General features: G+C 38.6%; 1 protein-coding gene across 1 annotated transcript; it reads left to right on the forward strand.

Moving 5' to 3' along the window:
- The first annotated feature begins 13,244 nt into the window (after nucleotides 1-13,244).
- LOC139471845 (UBX domain-containing protein 10-like) lies at nucleotides 13,245-21,323 on the forward strand. Its single transcript, XM_071254343.1, has 4 exons — nucleotides 13,245-13,323; nucleotides 15,314-15,509; nucleotides 19,178-19,338; nucleotides 20,489-21,323. Exons 2-4 carry the CDS (start codon nucleotides 15,343-15,345, stop codon nucleotides 21,058-21,060), a joined length of 900 nt encoding a protein of 299 aa, XP_071110444.1. The 5' UTR covers nucleotides 13,245-13,323; nucleotides 15,314-15,342; the 3' UTR covers nucleotides 21,061-21,323.
- The last annotated feature ends 1,481 nt before the right edge of the window (nucleotides 21,324-22,804 follow it).

A 22,804-nucleotide genomic window follows, 5' to 3' on the forward strand; every position in this document is an offset into this window, starting at 1 on the left:
ATAAGAACAGTTATTGTTTTTAAAACGTAAGTTTTCAATTAAAACAACCATGCAAGTAAGATTTCAGCCGTAATATTACTTTAGTTACTCCACAGATTACATATCTTATATGCTGCAAACGCAGCGAATGTAATGCTAATACGTCACAGCTGCCTGGGATTGCCTAAAAGTCGGGCCGGTTCGGGCCAGCGGGTAATACTCAAAATGAATTTCAGAATAATATAAACGTAACGTGCATATCTAGGCCGATCTCAAATGTCCACAAACGTATAGTTTTTCTCATTTCATTGAGTTTGAATCAAAGTGCATCTTCAACAATGTAATAAACTGATAATTATGACTACATACTGTGAGTCCTCGTAGAAAAGTCAGTGTCTTGACTGTGTGTTTTCTTTGATGAGAATGTTTCTCACCGACCTTGGCGTGTCGGGGTGTCATGTCCTGTCAAAATCAACTGTAAACACACACATGTATCATCAAATGTGTTTACAGCTATAGATTAGTATCATATCTACCTGTAAACCACTTTATAATGTTATAGTACATCGTATTTAAAGAAAACAAGGTGCTCAAAGTGATAATTAGATCAAAACTAGACTACGGCTGTGCCATATACAATACCCTAAACAACTCTCTTTCTAAAAAACTTGACTCAATACAATATCAGGCTCTCAAACTAATTACACGCACCCAACATGGCACCTCCTACACCTCACTTCAGGCACTTACAGGGGAAATGCCACTAAATCTACGCAGGGAACATCTAAGCCCTAATTTCTGGGCCGCGTCCCAAACAAACCCTCTCATCCAAAACCTAATTAACCAAATTATTAGCCCAAGAAACCAAGCTCTAGCTCGTAAACACCCCTTACTCACCCCAATATCCCAAAGAATAACTAACTACCTCAATGAACACCAAACTCAAAATCTTAAACAAAACTGCAAAAAATCAAATATCTTCACCCCTAAACTCAAAATACCCCAAATAGACACAACGCTAGCCAACCAAATAAATAAACAAACCGACCCAAACATAGCTAAAACCATCACACTTGCATACATACACGAAAATTGGCCAATTTGGTGTCACATATACACTGACGGATCTTCAGACCCGATCTCCAACCACACAGGCTTCGGAGTCCATACCACACAACCAGTTATATCCACACAATCTTACCGACTCCCTAACAACCAATCTATATTCACGGCCGAACTTATGGGCATGGCCTCAGCCCTGCATAACCAACAATCTAAAAACAAAACAAAAATCCTCACTGACTCCCTAAGTGGACTGCAAGCCCTCCAAAACAAAAATACCAAAAAACGACCTAAATTAATAAACCAAATACTTAAAAGCTCCAACGACCTAACAAAAGCAGGCAAACAAATAACCTTCTTGTGGATCCCCGCCCACGTAGGAATTTACGGCAACAAAAGCGCCGACAAAGCAGCTAAATTATCTCTCAAAATACCAGAAATAAGCCTAAACCTACCCATCTCAAAATCAGAAATTAAAAGTGTAAACAAACAAGAAATAACCAAAAAATGGCATAAGCAATATCAAAACTCAAATAGCCAAATCAAAAAAGTGCTCAGGAAACCACTAGCCAAACCTAAAATCCTACACCCCTCTAAAAAAATTGACAGGTTAATTACAAAACTCCAAACAGGACACACTAACCTAAATAACCACCTAAAACAACTTAAAAGACACACCACAGGCAACTGCCCCCACTGCAAACAACCCGAAACCACAGAACACGCACTCATCCACTGCACCCACTATCAAACACACAGAACCACACTACAAACCACCCTCAATCTAAATAAGGTTCCTACTGTAGATGAAATACTAAACCCTCAAAATAAACTAGAAAACTTCAAGGCCCTAGGTGTATTCCTAATCAAAACAGACCTAATTAAGCGCATCTAAAAATTAATTAATCTACAAATCCAAAATCCAATAAACATACAAACACCCACCTCACCCGGCTCCCTTAGTTCCCTCCTCCACCCACCTCGGCATTTATTCCACATTTAAAAATTTCAAAAAATCAATATAAGCAACCCCTAAAACCCCACTCTTGGGTTGCACACACCGCTTTCACCCTTCTCGGAATACACTAAATGGTCCGGCCAGGTCCGTGTGCGAAATACGCTGCAGTCGGAAAGCGCACGTTAAATCTTCTATATCAGTTAGTCAGTCACTCAAAGTGAAGAGCCTTTCCCTCTACATTCTCAAAATAGTCTCTATCAAAAGTGTTTGGCTTGTGTTGGGTCCGACATGGCCCGGGATGTCACAATCCTTTAAACAGACAGATGCATCATCAAATGTGTTTACATCCATAGGCAAGTATTATATCTACCTATATACCACTTTATAATGTCACAGTACATCGTATTTAAAGAAAACTGGTCCGTTAAAGACCCAGCACCCCCTAAAGCCCCCTCTTGGGTTGCACACACCACTTTCGCCCCTTTCGGAAACACATTCAGTCGGAAAGCGCATGTTAAATCTCCAAAGTAAGTAAGTAAGTTAAAGTCAAACACTTTTACTGTATTTTTTTTTACTGTATAATCTCTGTCAGAAGTGTTGGGTCCGGTTTGGCCCGGGCTGTCAAAACCAATTTTAAACACACAATTGTTTCATCAAATGTGTTTACATCTATGGAATAGCATTATACCTACCTATAAACCACTTTATAGTGTCTCAGTTCGCTGTATTTAAATAAAACAAGGTGCTCAAAGTGAAGCCCTTTCCTATCTACATTCTCAACATAGTCTCTATCAAAAGTGTTTGGCTTGTGTTGGGTCCGACTTTGTCCCGGCTGTCAAAACTGGTCCGTTAAAGTCAAACACTTTTCCTGTATTTTCTTAAGAAAATCTCTGTTAGAAGTGTTGGGTCCGACTTGGCCCGGGCTGTCAAAATCAACTTAAACCTCACAGATGTATATTCAAATGTGTTCACATCTATAAACGAGTTTAATATCTACCTATATACCACTTTATAGTATCCAAGTACATCGTATGTAAAGAAAACTGGTCCGTTAAAGTCAAACACTTTTACCGTATTTTCTTAATTAAATCTCTGTCAGAAGGGTTGGGACGGCTTGGCCCGGGCTGTCGAAATCAACTTAAACCTCACAGATGTATATTTAAATGTATTCACATCTATAAACGAGTATAATATCAACCTATACACCACTTTAAAGTGTCTCAGTTCGCTGTGCTCAAAGTGAAGCCCTTTCCTATCTACATTCTCAACATAGTCTCTATCGGAAGTGTTATGATGAGAATGATCACCATATTTTAACGTCTATGGTGTGATTAACAAGGAGGCCTTTCATTATTGAATTTAATCGTGCACTATTGCACATATTTATTTATCTGAAGATCCTCTTGTGAAGCATGTCAAGACTGAAAACAAGTCATTCAATGGATTTTCCTAAACGACCTATTGATGCAGTACTGAGTGAGTGAGGTTTTACGCCGCTTTTAGCAATATTCCAGCAATATCACGGCGGGGGACACCAGAAATGGACTTCACACATAGTATCCATGTCGGGAATCGAACCCGGGTCTTCGGCGTGACGAGCGAACGCTTTAACCACAAGGCTACCCGACCGCCCCTGATGCAGTACTGAATATCAATGTTAATGTTTATTTTGTTTATGATGCTGGACGGTACAAAAATGAGTGTCAATCAAGTGAAGTGCCATCTCAAATCGACCCAGAACCGGTCACTTGCCACTCGAAGACGTCAATGTGTGATTTTGTGTCAAAGTTGATGTCCAGCTTGACACAAACACAGTATCTCTGGCATGGCTCGATCCTCTTGTTACTGTAATGTGTGGTTTTGACTCCGAGACCATCAATGGTACGACCCAGAATATGCAGAGGGCGTCGTGGGAAATGATAATTACATATAAAATTCTTTGGAATACGCCCACACACAGAGTCAGACGTATCCAAGCGAACAAACCTGATATGGTCCTTTTTGATAAATCCAATGAAACCATTGTATGGCCGATTTATCTGTTTCTTTTGAAACTAATGAGATTCAGGAGAAACAAGGCAAAGACAGTATGAGGACCGTACTAACGAAATGTCAAGCTAGCTTCCCAAGTTGTTATACTCGCCATTCATGACAAGAAAAATCCCGTTTCCTGACGCTTAAAATAGTGTTTATATTAATTAAAATGCACACATTTCCAAATATTCGAAATATATATGAAGTGACTAATTCTTGCTCATTAAAAGAATTAAAATCCTTAATTAATCGTTCTGATACAATTATTAATAATTTTGACCTAAAATACGGTCATAGATCATGCCAAATTGTCCACTGTCGCCTTAGGCTCGGCTGCAGTGACCTAAACGCTGATAAGTTTAGACGACATGTATCAGACATATCAGACTGCACTTGTGGTATCACTTTGAAGACGCAATTCACTTTTTCTATACCTGTCAAAAATACAATAATATCAGAAACACTATGTACTTCTACACACATGATTTAAAAACGATATTACATGGCAATAGTTCAGTTAGCAGTTCTACAAACATGACTATTCTTAAATCAGTTCACGATTTCATTGTCAAATCAAAAGCAAAAGATTCGAGTAGCTTAATTTTATGCATGTAGTAATTGAAAACTGCTATATCTTATTTCACAGACACCACTTGTATTGGCTTCATATATTTCATTTGTGCATTTAGTATGTTTATGTTTAGCACTATCTTACATATAATCTTATATATAATCAGCTGTTGTAAAGTACCTGGAGAGGTATTTACATAAGAAAGTTTGCTTGTTTACCGATTCAGATTTCTTTTGAAATAAAAATATGTTTAAACCATATTCGAAATATTCCAGTGTCCATCCCGTCCACTATCCTTGAAGGATAATGATGACGTAGACGACAAAAACGACAACGACAACAATGATGTGCTGGATTGACTTTCAGAAAGCATATGATTCTGACTGTTTGGGAATGTTTGGACATGTTGTAGAAATTTACACTGCTGTTTTATGTATGAGAACACAAGAAAGTACGTATTTGTCAGTCATTCAAATCTCGGGTTCAGCAAAAGTTTTCGTATCTATTTTTAGTAAAAACCGTTAGGAGTTTTACGATCAGGGTGTTAGTTGTCAATTTTAGGTGCTTAAAATGCACTTTTTTTAATTAATAATTAAATTAACCGGACAATAACCTCATGATTGACTATTACTTTTGTTACAAACGACTTGTTAGACACAGACAAGCTGTAACTTTCTATTTATGTTCACTTTGTATTTGTATTTGATGTAATATGTACAAACATATTATTTAAATAATGTCTATATCGATGACGTCACATCCTTCATTTCAATATGTAATATATGTTGTATGGGAGCGGTGTTAACATAAGCTGTAAAGCTTGTTCACCAATCCCAACTAATTTCAGTGATAAAAATATGTTTAAACCAAAATGCACTTTAATGAATCCTTGGAGTCTGTAACCTTTAGAAACGTTGTAATGTTATTAATCCAAAATCAGTAAAAGGTAAAGTATATCTTTTGTGACCGGAACTAGCATGTTCGAGGTAAAGCTTACGTTTTGTGTACCATCAAAAGCATGACAGTGATGACATTTCTTCAAAACATGACGAAATCCCTATCATCCACAACATGAGAGATATTTACCACGAATGTGTGTACCGAACTCTCGAACCTATTCTCCGATCACGACCGGCTAACCATAAAAATACATATAGATTTGGACCTGTGAAGATCAGGGTTAGAACAGATCTTCAGCAACCAATGCTTGTATTAAAAGGTGACTGTGGTTGTCGTTAGAGGCGACTAACGGGATCGGGTTGGTTGTCAGGATCGCTGACTTGGTTGATTTGATACATGTCATCTTATCCCAATTGTGTGGATTGATGCTCGTGATGTCAGTCACTGGATTGTCAGGTCCAGACTTGATTATTTGCGTGACCTCCATCATATAGCTGGCATATTGCTGAGTGTGGCGTTAAACAAAAAAACATATAAATATAACCGCTTATTTCAAATTCGAGATAAAAATACATGGCGCCATCTCGAATTCCCAATCTGACTTTACAATAGAACTGTGTACCATGATATCGAAGCTTGAATTTGCCACCGTGACAGCTTTAAGAAATCTTAATTAGAATTTTACTTAACTGTAAACAATTCTCCTCGATACAGGTTGAGTATCCGTAATGAAGTCAAAGAAAGTGATCATTTGCAACATTGTCAAACATAGTTTCATCCACAGAAACCACGGACCTTTTTCGCAAAACTAAAATTCAACTCAATCCTTCACTTGTTTTTCTGTAACAATGTTTATTGATTATTACCTGCGAAATACATTTCAATTAGTCATCGAGATACATTTCAATTAGTTACACCTTACACCTGTTGTATTCTGAATTGATCGTCTAATGCAATCGTATTTCTATGGATCTATAATACACAGTCTGTTACTTTTATGTCGCTTATTGACTTTCTACATAAGTGAACAGGGACATTTATTTTACATGCAAACAACATGTTATTCAGGAAAATATGATTACATGATAGGGGTTTGTGAACACACAAATAATTATTTATTCGAACACCTCTTCCTTTAAAAAACATATATATTAACACACACAAATGGTTTTTACAAAAAATAGTTGATTTTATGCTTCCAAACAAACCATACGCAAGCTATTGTTGAATTTTGAAATATAGCCAAGGTAAATGTATCCACAATCATATTTAATCACAAATATCGTTCTGTTCTATATTAATGTAACAAGTGAACTAACCATTTCAGAGGATCTCAACATGGACAAAACTGTTGGAGATGTTCAATGAGTGAATGTTTATTTAATGAAGTAAAAACGTAGATTCTTTCTTTTGGTAAATACATGTAGCTGTACATCTTATAGATGTTCCAAGAGAAAATGATATAATATCTACCTGTATACCACTTTATAGTGTCTCAGATCGCGGTATGTAAAGAAAACTTGGTGCTCAAAGTGAAGCCCTTTTCCCTCTACATTGATGATACATTTGTGTGTTTAAAGTTGATTTTGACAGCCCGGGCCAAGTCGGACCCACCACAAGCCAAATGCTTTTGATAGAGACTATGTTGAGAATGTAGAGGCGAAAGGGCTTCACTTTGAGCACCTTGTTTTCTTTAAATACGATGTACTGTGACATTATAAAGTGTTTTATAGGTAGATACAATACTAAGCTACAGATATTAACACATTTGATGATACATTTGCGTGTATGATTGATTTTGACAGCCCGGGACAAGTCGGACCCACCACAAGCCCAACACTTCTGATAGAGACTATGTTGAGAATGTAGAGGGAAAAGGGCTTCACTTTGAGCACCTTGTTTTCTTAAAAAAAACGCGATCTGAGACACTATAAACAGATATTTAGGTAGATATAATACTAATCTATAGGTGTGAATTCATTTCATGTTACATCTGTGAGGTTTAAGTTGATTTTGACAGCCCGGGCCAAGTCGGACCGAACACTTGTGAGACTGTTGAGAGTAGGGGGAGAAGAGGTCTACTTTAACCAACGTGTCTGCTTTATACACGATGAACAGTGACATTATTAAGTGGTATTTACATAGATATAGCACTATCCTATAAATATAAACGTTATGCCGACAGATGGAAATTTGTATCGCGATAGCTAAAAGTATTTGATACGTTTCAGATCTTATTTCGTTTAACGATTGCTCTTTTACATGTTACCTAGATCAGCGACGCTTACACACAGCTCCACTTTCTGGATTTCAAGCGATTTACTTCGAAATACCTAATTATGTTTCACGTTTTTGGTTGGTGATTGTGCATTAATGTCATGTGTGTATGTTGCATCAATAATATGTAGGTATGTAGATAATGAAGTACTTTGCCAATAATACTTTGACCCGTCTTGGCCCGGCCCGGCCCGGCCCGACTTCCAGGCAATGCCACCGATGAGCTCCGCCGTTCTTTTTGTCTGTTTGTTTAGGCTGAAGAAATTAATCAACATGCGCCCTTTGTCGAAATCTTTATAGATCAGGGTTAACCAATCTGTGTTCAAAAATGGGTAAAACAAATATTGCCTCCAAGTTCATTTTGCTGTCCTTGCAGACGGTAGCCTAGTCTCTTGTCACGCTCAGTTGCGTTGGGTATCATTCGGGTACTCACGGGAAAAAAAACCGATAACAAAGGCAACAACCAGTCCCGGGGAATTGCTTTAGATCTTTGCCCCTTTACTTAATCCAATCAAACACAACTCGCACCGCTTATTAGCGCTGAGTAGAACACTCCCGTAAAAACAATAAGGTATATGTTTATTCTGCCGACTGGCATTGAGGACGTTCAAAGACAATAAACTAATTAAACCAAGAACCGTTCTCTGATTGGTATGCGGAGAAGGTGTCAACAAACGTGAAGGCAAGACAAGACAAAGGCTTGCAGAAGTGGTTTATTTCTCATGAATCACCATGGTGACATAAAGAAGATGACAAAAGAGACATATATACAAAAAAAATGAGTCAACAGTTTGCATACGCAGTCCATATATTTTACATACTGGGCTAGGCGTAAGAGAAGAGGTTTATAAGAACAAGTCACGAGAGAAACAATTTTTTCAGTATTTGGATATTTACAATAATGTAATGGGAGATATTTATTTCTTAAATGGTCCAGTTCATGGCACTCTAGTATGAAATGAAATTCATCACCAATTTTAAACTGACAGAGAGAGCAAACCTCCCTGTTGGGGTTATTTCATCCCCCAGTTTCAATTGGTAGTCGGTGGTTCTGATTTTAGTAAACCAAATGCGTAAATTATGAGGTAAATACAATATTGAGGGGATATCTTTATACAAATTATAATAGTGTCCTTTTGGGGAATTAACTTTGTTTTTCCTCCAACTTTGTAAAAATTGGCCTATAAGGACAGTTTTGACGTTAGCCTTTATCCACTGAACTACACTGGAGAATTCCCGAGACAGCCAAATTTGATTCAGACCTGTTCTGTGTAAAATACGTTGGATTTCATTTACAAGCGGAAACTTAAACTCTGGGTGGGAAATTTGGAGTTTCCCCATAAGTTTGCACATTATACCTGATAATTTGGTTTCTGCTAAAACTAATTTACACCAAAATGATACCATTCTTAAATTAACATGATGTTTTATGGGTTTCTCCCTAATTCTCCGTACATCATGAAATCAGGGGTAGTTTGCTTAACCTTCAAAATATATTTACAATATCTTAAAAAAACACGTTGCAGTATAAAGCCCCGGACTTCAGATCCGTACAACAATAAAGGTTGAACAAGATAGTCAAACGGTTTAAGTTGACAGTCAGTTGGTACTTCTGGTACTCGTATTTTTCTAAAAATAGCAAACATTGTTCAAGAAGATTGGTCAGATAACCGTTTAGTGGCTTTACAAAGTCGACCGTTACTTGAAAATAAAATACCCAGAAAGACATGCTGTATTGTTTTTCAATTAGGGGAATCGTTATTTTGAAGTCTAAATGTTCAGGCAATTTTAACAGATATTTTAGCAAAAGCTACAGTTATTGTTTAAGCAGTGTTCACCTTGAGTTTCCAATGATTGCAATAATTTTCAAATACGTTTAAGCATAGTTCAGGTCGGAAGGTATCTCAGACATTAGGACTGTATCAACCGCACAAAGAATTACCAATAGCTTGATAAAACTTCCAATTTCTGTTAGAGCACAATCATTTACTTTTTCAAGACCAATAACGTCATTATCTGACAATAATGACTCAGGATCATTTAGGATAAAGGGCAAAGAGAAATAGGGATACGTCTTCACCTTGCCTTACTCCAATGTTACAAGGAAATAATTCAGTGACACTGCCATTATGAGAAACAAATGATTTTATGTGTTTGTACATGTTATTGATAACATTAAAGCATTTACCAGTGATATCACTTTGAATCATTTTGTTCCATAGGCCACAACGCCAAACCGTATCAGAGGCCTTACTAAAATAAATAAAAACACAATACAGCCGCTTCTTGTGGTTTAAGTATACATCGACGAATGCTTATATATATACATATATATATTATCAGTAGTTAAATAGTTTTTTCCTAAAACGGGTTGACAATATTATTTATACATGTATTACATAGAGCATTGTCACATGTATTTACAGTTGTACGTGGTATCATCACAGAACTGGCACATGTATTTGTACCTGCGGGGTTGACAGGGATATATTTCAGTGAAAAGGACGCACCACAGTGTAACTCATTTTTAGAAAAAGTTTTTTTTATAACTATTAAGGCGATTTGGAAGAAAGCGCGAGATCGCGACACTTGACCAATGTCGCACTCTTGTGCTTTTGTGACACTTGCCTATACAGTTATATGTAACAATTTTTAAATACGCGAGATCGCGAGATCGTGACATTGGTCAAGTGTCGCGTTTTATGAATAGCTTTAAAGACAATTTTGAAGAAAGCGCGAGATCGCGACACTTGATCAATGTCGCGATATCGTGCTTTTGTGTCAATTGCCAACACTGTTATATAATAAAATTATATAGCTATTTATAAAACGCGATCTCGCGTTCTCGTGCCTTTGTGTCAATTGTATGTCAATACTTTTTAAAACGCGAGATCGCGACACGTGATTAATTTCTGCTAATTACCTGTACAGTCATCTTGAGCCGGGAGCACGGGCGGCTCAGCCTTATAGATAAACTCACTGGCCTGTGGGCCTGACTAGATCAAGCACACGCACAGGCACGTCGCTATATTAATGCAATAATCTTGAACGCGACGTTAAACTCCATTTCACCTCACATCACCATTTAGCTTTCATCCGAGGAATGCCTGACCTTCGTGAATAGTTTCCCACGAACAGGGCCTCAAATATCATAACCGTATATGTAGGCATCACTATATAAAGTGTTTGATCAAACAACGTACAAGCACAAGGTGTAAGTGACTTCTTGTACTGGATGCCAAAGCTCCATACACATTCAAACATAGAGACATACAGCGCAGGGTCCAGCAAATGCACCACCAAATCCCTGCCTCAAAGATTAACCATAATCCTTAGGAAGAACTTCTATGTATTCACAGAAAGTATTTGAGAATTAATTCCTGTGGATTCACAAAAACTCAGAATTTGCTTGATATTGCGTGCAACCCCCGCCAAACTTGAGGGGAAACGTAATTCCTTGGAACAGGGGTCACTGGTTCCTAAACGTGGTGACAATAGAAATATGTGCATCATTGTCTTCAAAGGTTCAGGAGAATTTGTAAAAAATGAAAGGAAAACAAATCTTTACTGAGAAAACACTACGTGAAATGCTGGACTTATACATGGACCCGTGAAGATCCGGGGTAGAATAGGACTTCAGCAACCCATGCTTGCCCTAAAAGGCGACTATGCTTGTCGTAAGAGGCGGGATTGTCTGGTTCAGACTCGATTATTTACAGACCGCCGTCATATAGCTGGAAAAATGCAGAGTTCGGCGTAAAACAACAATAACAAAAGAAAAACCCAAACCAAACCTTATAGATGTGACATCTATGTGAAAAAAGGGGATGAGACATTTAGGCACAAGTTCTGCACAAGTTATGTATCGGAATCTCTTCAAAATCCAAACACGGGAATTTGGCCAACTGTGATCCGATATTGTTCAATAATTGTTAAATAGCCAACACCATTCCACTGATTTACCCACCTAAACTAGAAATAAAAGAGACCAGTGATATACTAAATGATTCAGACTGACAATAGAGCTTCAACAAGATTGTGTAACAGGAGTGATGACATCAAGTTTCCCCTCCCGGTAGCTCCAACCTTTAGTGTCTACATTTCACAGCATTTGAGGAACAATCGAGGTGTCTCTTTTCACAAAAGTTTTAAACAGCGTTACGACCCGTGAAGATCCGGGATAGAAAAGGTCTTCAGCAACCCATGCTTGTCGTAAAAGGCGACTATGCTTGTCGTAAGAGGCGACTAATGGGATCGGGTGGTCAGGCTCGCTGACTTGGTTGAAGCATGTCATCGATCCCAATTGAGTGGATCGATGCTCATGATATTAATCACTGGATTGTCTGGTCCAGACTCGATTATTTACAGACCGCCGTCATATAGCTGGAATAATGCCGAGTGCGGCGTGAAACAAAACCAACCAACCAATGAAACAGCGTTACACGACGTTTGCTCAAAATGCAAGACCATAGTAAGGCTTTCAAAAATAATTATTGGAGACATGTGGAGGACATTTTCAAATTTGACGCTTCGATGATCAAAAATTATGTCCGACGCAATTTCTTATTTTGACTTGTACCATTATGCTCCCTTGTTTGTTCAGATAACACTTGACTTGACTTGCCTTTGCATGTGTTTTTGACGGGTACCACCGGTTGTGCACGACACGCTCACCTTTTCGCGAAAACCTGACGAGCTGAAAGTGATTCATAAACACATTCTCATGATATACATGTAGTCGGAATCGTACAATCGACTCTGCTTTTTTCTTAATTTCATAATACGTTTCTTATGAATATTTGGAAAGGGTTTTGTTGCTTTTGTTTATGGGAAGGGTTAAACCAAATTTCATCTACCCCCTAGTAACTTCTTACCTGGTAGGAGAACAGCAAATAAACTTAAAGCTCATCCAGAGTCATATGCAGAAGCTTGTGATATACTCGGAATCATACAGTGATTGTGTATGATATAGATATTAATGTTTGCAGTTTGTAAATGTTACTGTATCAGAAACTGTCGCAGATTATATACTTATAATTAATAATTATACGAGAATCTCATAGAAGTGGTCGTAAAATATCACTGAAGGTTGTCCTCCACACAGCGGTGGAGCACAGCTTATTTAAATTTTGGAGTGAAATTTGTTTTTCACGTTTTTCGTAAAGACAAGTGATGTGGCCTTCACAAAACGTTGATTACAACCTGATTATATTTATCACCAAAATAATCCTTATTCGATCTAGGTAATCCTACTTTTGAAATGTAAATAAATGTGCGCGACTCCCTAATCAAAAATATATTCTTATAAACGTTTTGACCTCAAAGAAGGGTATCAGTATGTATGTTGTAGTATATAATTATAAGGAAATTATATTTAGCAAACTAAATTGACCAATCATATCAGTCACTCATTGTTTGCTCCGTGTTGTAAAGATGGCGCGACCTGCCAGTCGCCATGGTAGATATGATGCTAAGATTTGTAATACATTAGCGGATACTAGTGGTTTTCATTCTTCGGCAGTTAAGTGCAGACATACACAAGGTTTGCTTTGTAGTTTCGTGTAAAGCAGCTGAACTGTCACTCTCCTGTTGCTTTGTAGACTGTCAGGACTTAGAATCATGGCAATAAATCCAGCCGAGAATTTGGCCCCCGCACAGCTGTCGAGTCTTGTTTAGATAAATCTCAAAATTCATCCATCTTTGGTGGTTTTGGCAATGGAACAACAGCTATTACCCGCTTTATTATATCCCTGCACTAAGAGCAGCGACATTTCAGCTGGCTTACAGACTCGTGACTCATATAGATTCTATATCCTCGAAATATTGCAGAAATATCCAATGTTATTGTTGACGTTTATATAAATACATTATTATAATCTTAACCCTTATGGAGGCCGGCCGTTTGGCGTCTTGTACCGTTAATCTTTGAAAAAATGTCCGCCCTGAATAAAAGTCAGATAAACGACCCCCTGCCTTGAATAAACATCTGGGATAAATGCTTTATCTTGTTTGACACAGTGAAAATATGGTGAATCCTTCCAATTGTTCTCTGTAAGGATCCATACTGTATGTGTCATTTGAGGTACAGAATGTGAGAAAAAACCAAAAGAATTTGATGTGAAAAAAACCTCTAAAAAATTCTTATCAATAATTTTTAAAACATCACAATTAAAGCACCCGACTATATGCAAATTTTTGTTGTGGAATATCATGTTTGTCTCATCAAAAAGCACATGTCAACAAAAACACCAATTTTTTTTAAAAAATCGATGTCTTTCCATATCTTCGATTTGAAATTTTCTGTCCATCAGCATCATACTTAATGAAATTGAATATGCAATGTCGGTTGTCGCTACCGCCATGCTAAGTCGCCATCCCTAAAAAAATACACAATTCTAGACAAAATCCATTTCACAGTGGACTAACACATAAAGTCTCTCTGGGCCCCTTTCCACAAAGCGTTTGTAGCGCTACGACTGTCTTAATTCTATGCTGAAGTAGGGGAGTTTAAATAGCCTTAGTGCTACGATCACTTTGTGGAACGGGACCCTGGTCAGAAACATTTGATCAAATTTGCTGCCTGATACTAGAATATGTGTGTATTCACATCATTTGCTTTAATTTCAAATATGGCAGCAAATGGTTGAGAAGCGTGGTAACCACTTTACTAATCTCAGTATATTTTTCTATCTGTAGCTTATTTTAATTTATGAATGTCACGATGTTTAAGCTGAGGTGATGATGGTCACAGTTAAAAAGTGATGTTTTCTCGAGACTATATATGCCCCCATCACACTTTAGGGGTTGTATAGTGAGGGACTATATATGCCCCCATCAGACTTTAGGGGTTGTATAGTGAGGGACTATATATGCCCCCATCACACTTTAGGGGTTGTATAGTGAGGGACTATATATGGCCCCATCACACTTTAGGGGTTGTATAGTGAGGGACTATATATGCCCCCATCAGACTTTAGGGGTTGTATAGTGAGGGACCATCTATGCCTCCGTCACACTTTAGGGGTTGTATAGTGAGGGACCATATATGCCCCCATCACACTTTAGGGGTTGTATAGTGAGGGACTATATATGCCCCCGTCACACTTTAGGGGTTGTATAGTGAGGGACTATATATGCCCCCATCACACTTTAGGGCTTGTATAGTGAGGGACTATATATGTTCCCGTGGCACGAAAAAAAACCCTTCATATCCAGTAAACATCTTTTGGGGGATTAAGGGACCGGTCATTTACTATTGGGTCAGTGGGAATCAAAAGGTCACCAAAAAATATCACAGTCCTCAGGGGAGGGTTATAAAAAAATACACAATTTTGGGAAGGATTGATGAAAAGAAAATATAAAGTGCTTTTGTATTTTATCATTTCAGGGAAGGTTGTGAAAAAAATGTACAAGGACACAGGGAGGGTCAACTGAAAATATGACAAAGATTGGGGGAGGGTCATTACTTTCAGTGCATCAAAAACCTCTCTGGTTGAGATGATGGAGATGGAATGAGATTATCTCCATTACAGGAGCAGCAGGGAGATATGAGGAGACAGCCATGAGTCATCCACAGGCAGGGAGACAAGGGAGACGTTCCAGCGCAGCGGGTGCCTATCATACCCCTACTTCCTCACCCACATTTGGGGACCCCTCACTGCAAAGGGGGGAAAGGTCACACACATCATCTCGGAGGAGGATGCAAGTCCGACAAAACAGTGTACCATTGTATGTTGTTTATGAAGTAGCTTGAGACTGACCCCTGACACCTGACACCTGACCCCACCCCCATTATTTTCTGAGTTGCTTTCTTAAATGAAAATAATCTGTGACAACTTGGTTGTAAGCTTATATAATTGTTTATGCCCATCCATCCATCCATCTATCTGTACATACTCTTCTTTACCATGTTTACCAAGACAACTGACAGTATCAGTATCCCAGGGTTTACATGTAACTTCACAACTAGAGGTCCAGGGAACCCCCAAAAAATAATTTCAAGGGTTTTGTAAAGAAATGAAATGCTGTACTGCACTATAAGATTTGATAATTACTTTATACCCGCGAAGATCCGGTTTAGAATATGTCTTCAGCAACCCATGCTTGCTGTAAAAGGTGACTATGCTTGTCGTAAGAGGTGACTAACAGGATCGGGTGGTCAGGCTCGCTGACATGGTTGATGCATGTCATTGTATCCCAACTGCATGGATCGATGCTCATGATATCAATCACTGGATTGTTTGGTCCAGACTGAAGTATTTACAGACCACCGTCATATAGCTGTAATATTGCTGAGTGCAGCGTTAAACAGAAACAAAGAAATAAACAAATCAAGTCTGTACGTATGTTGATCTGCATCAACGTAGGATTAGACGATGTCATCAGTGCTGATAAAAGTCTTGTAATGAGGATCGAGTGGTTAGAATCTGTGACCTGGATGAATGTTAGTATGCTATCAACCACTTGTTTCACCGGTCCAAACTCACATTGTGACCTGTCTGAATGTGTGACATGGTTATCTGATGTGTTAAATGTTGGTCATTCTGTCAGTCACTCGTGTTTTATGCTTGTGTGTGTGTGCGTGGAGATTTGCATGTGCGTGTGTTTTAGTTGTCGGCGTAATAAGCACCCCGTTCTAATAACCGCCCATGCCAATAGTTGCTAATATATTGGCTAGTGAACAATCCCAATTAGCACCCCTTCCGATTGATCAATGTACACAAGACTTTTTCGCGTATAATACGCACTCACGTGTTATATGCAACCTTAATTATGGGCAATTAAATTCTGGAAAAATATATATGTCATATATAAACATTTCCGGCTGTCAGCATAAACCACAAAATGTATCTTTCAATTCTGTTTTTTCCACCAAAATATTATTCTAATAAGAGCCATCTATTTCTAATTTTGAGAGCGCCCTAGGCGCTTGTTACATCGAATACGGTTGGAGGTATAACAATAAACGAACATGATGCATTTCCCTCTGATACAACTTCTAACACCAAGTTCACCTACATGGTTAACACATCTCAAAGCAGCTGTTTGTTTGTTTGTTTGTTTGTTTGTTTGTTGTTTGACCCTGCACATAGCAATATTCCAGCTTTATGACAGCGGTCTGTGTCGTTAAGTGTGGTACAATGAATATTTTTGTACATCCATTGTGTAACATTCTTTTTCTGAGTTTATTCTCTACATTTGTGAGTACTGGATACACATTTCTGCATTGTGTAAAATCCTGGTGTGACATCTTCAACGTGCCCCTGGCAACACCAGTAGGATGTACATCTTAGTAAAAAAACAGTCTTGATGCAGATGTCTTCTCTCGTATGACCCTGGCATTGGTCTTTGGAGATGCTGTTTTCAAATGGAGCCTGGTCAAAGCTCTCTTGTTTACTATAAGGCCAGATTAATTACTTGTTTAAAGTGTAATTTTTAGAAGCAGGTGGAGAAAAAAAGAAAAGAAATTGGTTCAGGTGAAACAATCTGGAATTTAAAAAAAATGCAGTTATGGATAGAATTGAAAGTCCAAGATTATGAAAGATGGTTCATGTTTTTCTGCAAACGTATGAACTATTTCTGTCGGAACATTCTTGATGTTCATATTGTGAGAGCATGGTGCGACAGGTCGCCAACACAGTTCACATCAGTCATGACAGTAATACTCCATGACAAGGTTGAAAGACCTTTCACCATTGTAACTCTGAAGTAACTTGAAAAGAGAAAATGACAACAAGAACTATTAAATGTTCGGCATTGGACTCAAGTAACACACAAACTGACTAGCTGTTGTTAGAGAATTAGCCAATTTCTGGAAGGCTTCCATGGTCTGGTGGACAGCATCTGCGCTGAGAGCTGACGGTTGGTGGTTTGATCCCCGTACCAAAAGTGTCATGCCAAACGTACCATGGTAAAATATGGTTATTGTTGTTACCCTGCCTGGCGCTCGGCATTACAGGGATAAAACAAGGACTACTGGCTCAAAATCAGCTCACCGTCTCTGTTGGGTATCCATGTTCAACTGCGGCATGGTATCTTGGTGGCCTTGTGCGACAAAACCATCATATGTCTGGACTATACAAACAGCCACATGATATATTTCACACAATATAGGTATTTTTCAGATATTCAGATATTCAGACTTTTTTTCATATTTATCTCAAATAGTTGATTCAAATGATAACAGAGCTCAAATAGTTTTGGATCCATTGAGTGTTGATGGTTTTCTTTTGGATATTTTCAATATAGCTTTACTCCCCTGGTACCGTGTGAGTCTGTTGAGTATTTTGCAACCAATGAGTAGGGGTGCTTAAAATGCTGACATCTAAGTTTCATCTGTTCATGTGCTGCCCAAAGTGTGTCACATCAGTTCACATCAGCTATATTCTCATTAGTTGCATTATTCACTGCAGATCTGTGGAGAAATACAGGCAGTCAATCTGGAAAGGCTACATGAATAATTACACCCAGTGTTGGTTATAGTTGTTGGAGTTGTCATGCATATTTGTTAATTGTGATTAGAATGAAAAAATGCACCAAAATTCTGATGCACCATGACACATTCGGACCTGTATCACGATACACATCTTCCCGAGGCAAGGGAGTTTACTGACTAAAAGTCCAGTTTTCACCCCAGCCGAACTAGGCTGCAATTATGGAGTTACTGGCTGGACTAACGAGTCTGTGCATAGTCCTACCAAAATCTCATTACGAAATCGACATCCGGTTCTTAAACAACATGGATTTCAACATGCAGATTTCGGTAGACTGCCGGATTTGCAACAGTTGTGTACCGTCAACTTGGCGTGGACACATATTTTCCAAATCTTTCTGCAAGGGTGGAAACTGGACTTTTACAGTCAGTTAACTCTCTTGCCTTGGGAAGATGCATGATACATGACAATAAAAAGTACATATTTTTAACTTTCTGAATGTGAACATGCACATCCATCTTGTTGGAGTCATTTTGGTCTCTGTTACAATTTGTGATGGACACAGTTAACATGGCTAACATGAGAGAAACAGTCTGTCAGTATTCCAATATCATGATCTTTGTGGGGCCGTTGGGTAATCTATTGGTTAAAGCATTTGCTCATCAAGCCAAAGACCGGGGTTCGATTCCCCACAAGTACAATGTGTGAAACCCATTTCTGGTGTCCCCTAATGTGATATTGCTGAAATATTGCTGAAAGTGGCATAAAACCATACTCCCTCACTCACTCATGGCCTTTATGATGTTATCAAGATATGTCTGGTATTGTGACAAGTGTATCGAGATACATATTGTATCATGGCCTTGCGTACTGTTGCACCCCTGTCATTAACATAAGTGAAAATCTATCCCTATCACATGTTGAGTGGTATATGTGTGACCCTTTGTATATTGTGATGCACAGAGATGATATGGAGAGTCCCCGACCAATGTCAAGTGGTTCTGATGAAGGTTATGTCCCTTCTCCACCCCCTCGTCCGCCATCCACACAAAGAGGGCGCCCCATGTCATCAAGGCAACGACCCACGAGCTCTCGGAGAACTCGACCCTCACCGGTGGAAGAAGGTACTCTGATACTATTCCTTTGTGTTAAAATGCAACAATTATTATGCAATATATTGTTAATGAAGATTAGTTTGTGGTATTTTCAGATCTTCCAGCAATTTCAATGATTAATTATCTTTGTTTGCTAAAACATTGATCACATTGTTGACATTGATGATATTTTCTTTAAACAGACATCATCATACAGCAAACTGATTTTAATATTTTAATGTCACTTAACCATTCATCTTCCTGAGGCAAGAGAGTTAACTGACTTTAAAAGTCAAGTTTCCACCCTTGCCGAACTGGGCTGGAATTCCTGGGCTCAATCGTAGCGCCACCAGTGGCTATTATGAGTTATGTCCCTTCTGAGCCTCTCCTATGGACCAATCAGATTCCACCTCTCATAGCACTTGCATGTGCTTCAAACAAAATGGCGGCACCCAGTCAAGACAATCTGATCGATACCGGTAATCAAGATCTATATTTTGATAAAAAAGGTCTTACATCGTGAAGTGCACCAAATCAGGTGGGCACCTTCATTCAAAACATGAAAAGATTTGGAAAATATCTGTTGACAATGAGTTGACGATGCACATGTTATGCAAATCCTGCAATCGACCGAAATCTGCATGACAGTTTACGAACCGGATTTCGATTTCATTGCGCAATTTTGATTGGACTATGCATAGACTTGTTAGTCCAGCCAAAATCTAACTCCATAATAACAGCCTAGTTTGGCAAGGGTGGAAACTGGACTTTAAAAGTCAGTAAACTCTCTTGCCTCGGGAAGATGGGCTCCATTGTCTTTCAATTAGTTAGAGTGACGATTCACCATATTAAGTGCCTTGCATCAATAATTATATTTATATATTTCTCAGAAACAAAAAAATATAATTGCGAAGTAGCTATTAGCAAAAGAGGTCTTGTTTCATCAACGTTTGAACTACGTTTGTTCACTCCATCTCTGTTCGCTGTTAAAAGCAGTGTTAAACGCAACTCACTCACTTACTCACTCACTCACTCTATTTATTGTGAATATGCATTTGGAACATACATGCTTTGTATGAATGAAACAGTGCATGAACATTTTCATTCACAATTTAATTATTTCTGCACATTCGGCAAAATTATGGTCAATACATTTTTCACCTTGGTTTATTTTTCACAGATTTACCAAATGTGACTGTTATGAGACCTCCATCATCGTTTAACAAATTCCGCCGTCTGCCCTCCATTGGTGATCCCAACCTTCAACAAGGGGATACAACCTCTCTCCCCTCCAACATGGCCAGCCTTCACCTTGGTGAGACCGGCGACTCCAAGTCCCAGTCCACCAGACAGCCTAGTAGTGTGACAGTAGACAAATGTGACAAAGCAGAAACTCAAAGAGGTCAGAATGAGCCCGACTCTGTGCCATTCCAACCCCCCTCTGGATTAGATCCATTACCCCCAGAACATCCATTACCCCCAGAACATCCATTACCCCCAGAACCATCGGAACAGGAAAAGCGGTTGCTGCTTGCAGTCAAACTGCCAACTGGCAAACGATGTCAGCGCTATTTCAGTCCATCGGACTATCTGCAAGATATACACCATTTTGCAGAAAACATCACACAACAGAACTTGTCACAGTACGTATTGGCGTGTAACGCACCAAGGAAAGTGTTCTCCAGCTTGACCGTACAGATCCAGGATGTGGAACTGCTGGACAAGACGGTTCTCTACTTCGAGGAAAAATAGGGCTGTGCTTGAAAGATGTGTATAGTTTTATGCACTCAAAGGAGACAAGTGTTTTGAATAGGGGAGACAGTTTATTGGATTTGTGATAGTTCCCATGACTGCAGATTTAATATTTTTTAATGTTTTTATTGATTGGAAAGCAATTCAACACTGCACTGTGTACAGAATCAGATCTTCCACAAAAGGACAACCCCTGCATGGTTGTTGGTTAAGAATAGATAATAGAATCGATCTTGTCTCATTAAAAGCTTTTGCAATCAAAGACACACAGAGGGCTCAATTAGAGCAAATGTTGCTGTTCTCGCTAACACTGAGGACATCCCATTATGGTTCATGTCAGAACGTCCTTTCAACCCACCTATCAGAACGACCTTTCAACCCACCAATCAGAACAACTATTCAACCCACCAATCAGAATGTCGCCAACCAGATTGGGAAAAATACAGTCGGAATGTATTTTCTAATCATGCGACCTTGAAAAGGTTAACTTGGGGTATTCCAAATGAAATTTACATCCAAATCATGTTCTGTCTCACATTTCAATGGGATAAACATTTGAAATGGAAGACTATCCATACTCCATGGGATGTTTACTGTACTATTTCAGCCATCTGTTACACTTTCCAGATATATCTTTTGTTCAGTTTTCATAACTTGAATAGAGAACTCTGTCAAAATATTTTGAAGTGTAGACTGCAATAGAAGTTGGCTGTTTGAAACTTGTTCTGTAAAGGTCAAGAAAGCTGCTTTCTGATTGGCTAAAGGCTTTCTGATTGTGATGTGATGTTTTGACATTACCTGTAATGGGATGAATACATAATGCCATTTAGAAGGTGGTCAAATGTAACAAATGTTATATTTGGGATAACACTTTCTTAGTAAAGTACAGATTCTCGAATTTCTTTTAGGTTGAGTCCCGTCCGGGATTCAAACCCACACCTGCCAGAGTGAGGCACCTAATCGCCAGCACACAAAGTCAGCAATCTAACCCACTCAGCCACCGAGGCTTCCACAAAATGAAAGTCAGACAACTGGTTGTCTAGATCAACTCAAAATAATATTCTAGTAAGCGCCCCTATTTCTAATTTTGAGAGCGCCCTGGGCGTTTATTACGTCAAATACGGTATCCCAAATATAACATTTGTTACTGTAATGGGATGTCTTCAGATCTTTGTTTAGTGGTAGCAAGATCTGATTTTAAATAGACTGAATCATTCCTCATTGTTGAGGGCATATATCAATTCATTGCTGAGAGTTGAGTGTATAGATAGGGTTAGAAACTAACAGTTTTTGTCCACTATTCCTTATAATGATAACATATAGCAAAACCCTAAAAATGGGCCAATTTCTACTAGTCCTTAGGATACCTTTACTTTTGGGCAGTTTGGTAAGGACTACAGGACTAGTGCCAATTTCTAACACTGGTATAGATCAATTCATTTCCAAGTGTCATCTTGATAGAAGCAATATGGAGATGAATGAACACTTGAAGAATCCCAATACAGGGTGGATGATGCTACAGGGTAGATGGTGTGATGTGATGGCATGACCTGAATCGGATGTTGTTATCACTGTCAAGGTCACTTGATCTGACGTATGATTATCTTATTCTATCACTGCATATATAGAATGCATATATGGCAAGATTATTTCGATGCCTCATTATGAAGTGTGAACAAGTGTGTGTGTCTTTTTTACTATGAGTTTTTCTTACATGTTACCAGTGTTTTATTACTACATGTAG

This window comes from Haliotis cracherodii, unplaced genomic scaffold (genome assembly GCF_022045235.1).
Source record: "Haliotis cracherodii isolate W230 unplaced genomic scaffold, xgHalCrac1.p SCAF_23, whole genome shotgun sequence".
Lineage (NCBI taxonomy): Eukaryota > Metazoa > Mollusca > Gastropoda > Lepetellida > Haliotidae > Haliotis > Haliotis cracherodii.

Bases quoted from the DNA above. Each gene is read 5' to 3' on its own strand.
- LOC139471845 (XM_071254343.1), top strand. From the start codon at position 15,343: ATGAGTCATCCACAGGCAGGGAGACAAGGGAGACGTTCCAGCGCAGCG. The intron at 15,510-19,177 runs GTATGTTGTTTA...TGTGATGCACAG, and splicing joins CGACAAAACAGTGTACCATT to AGATGATATGGAGAGTCCCC. The intron at 19,339-20,488 runs GTACTCTGATAC...TATTTTTCACAG, and splicing joins ACCCTCACCGGTGGAAGAAG to ATTTACCAAATGTGACTGTT.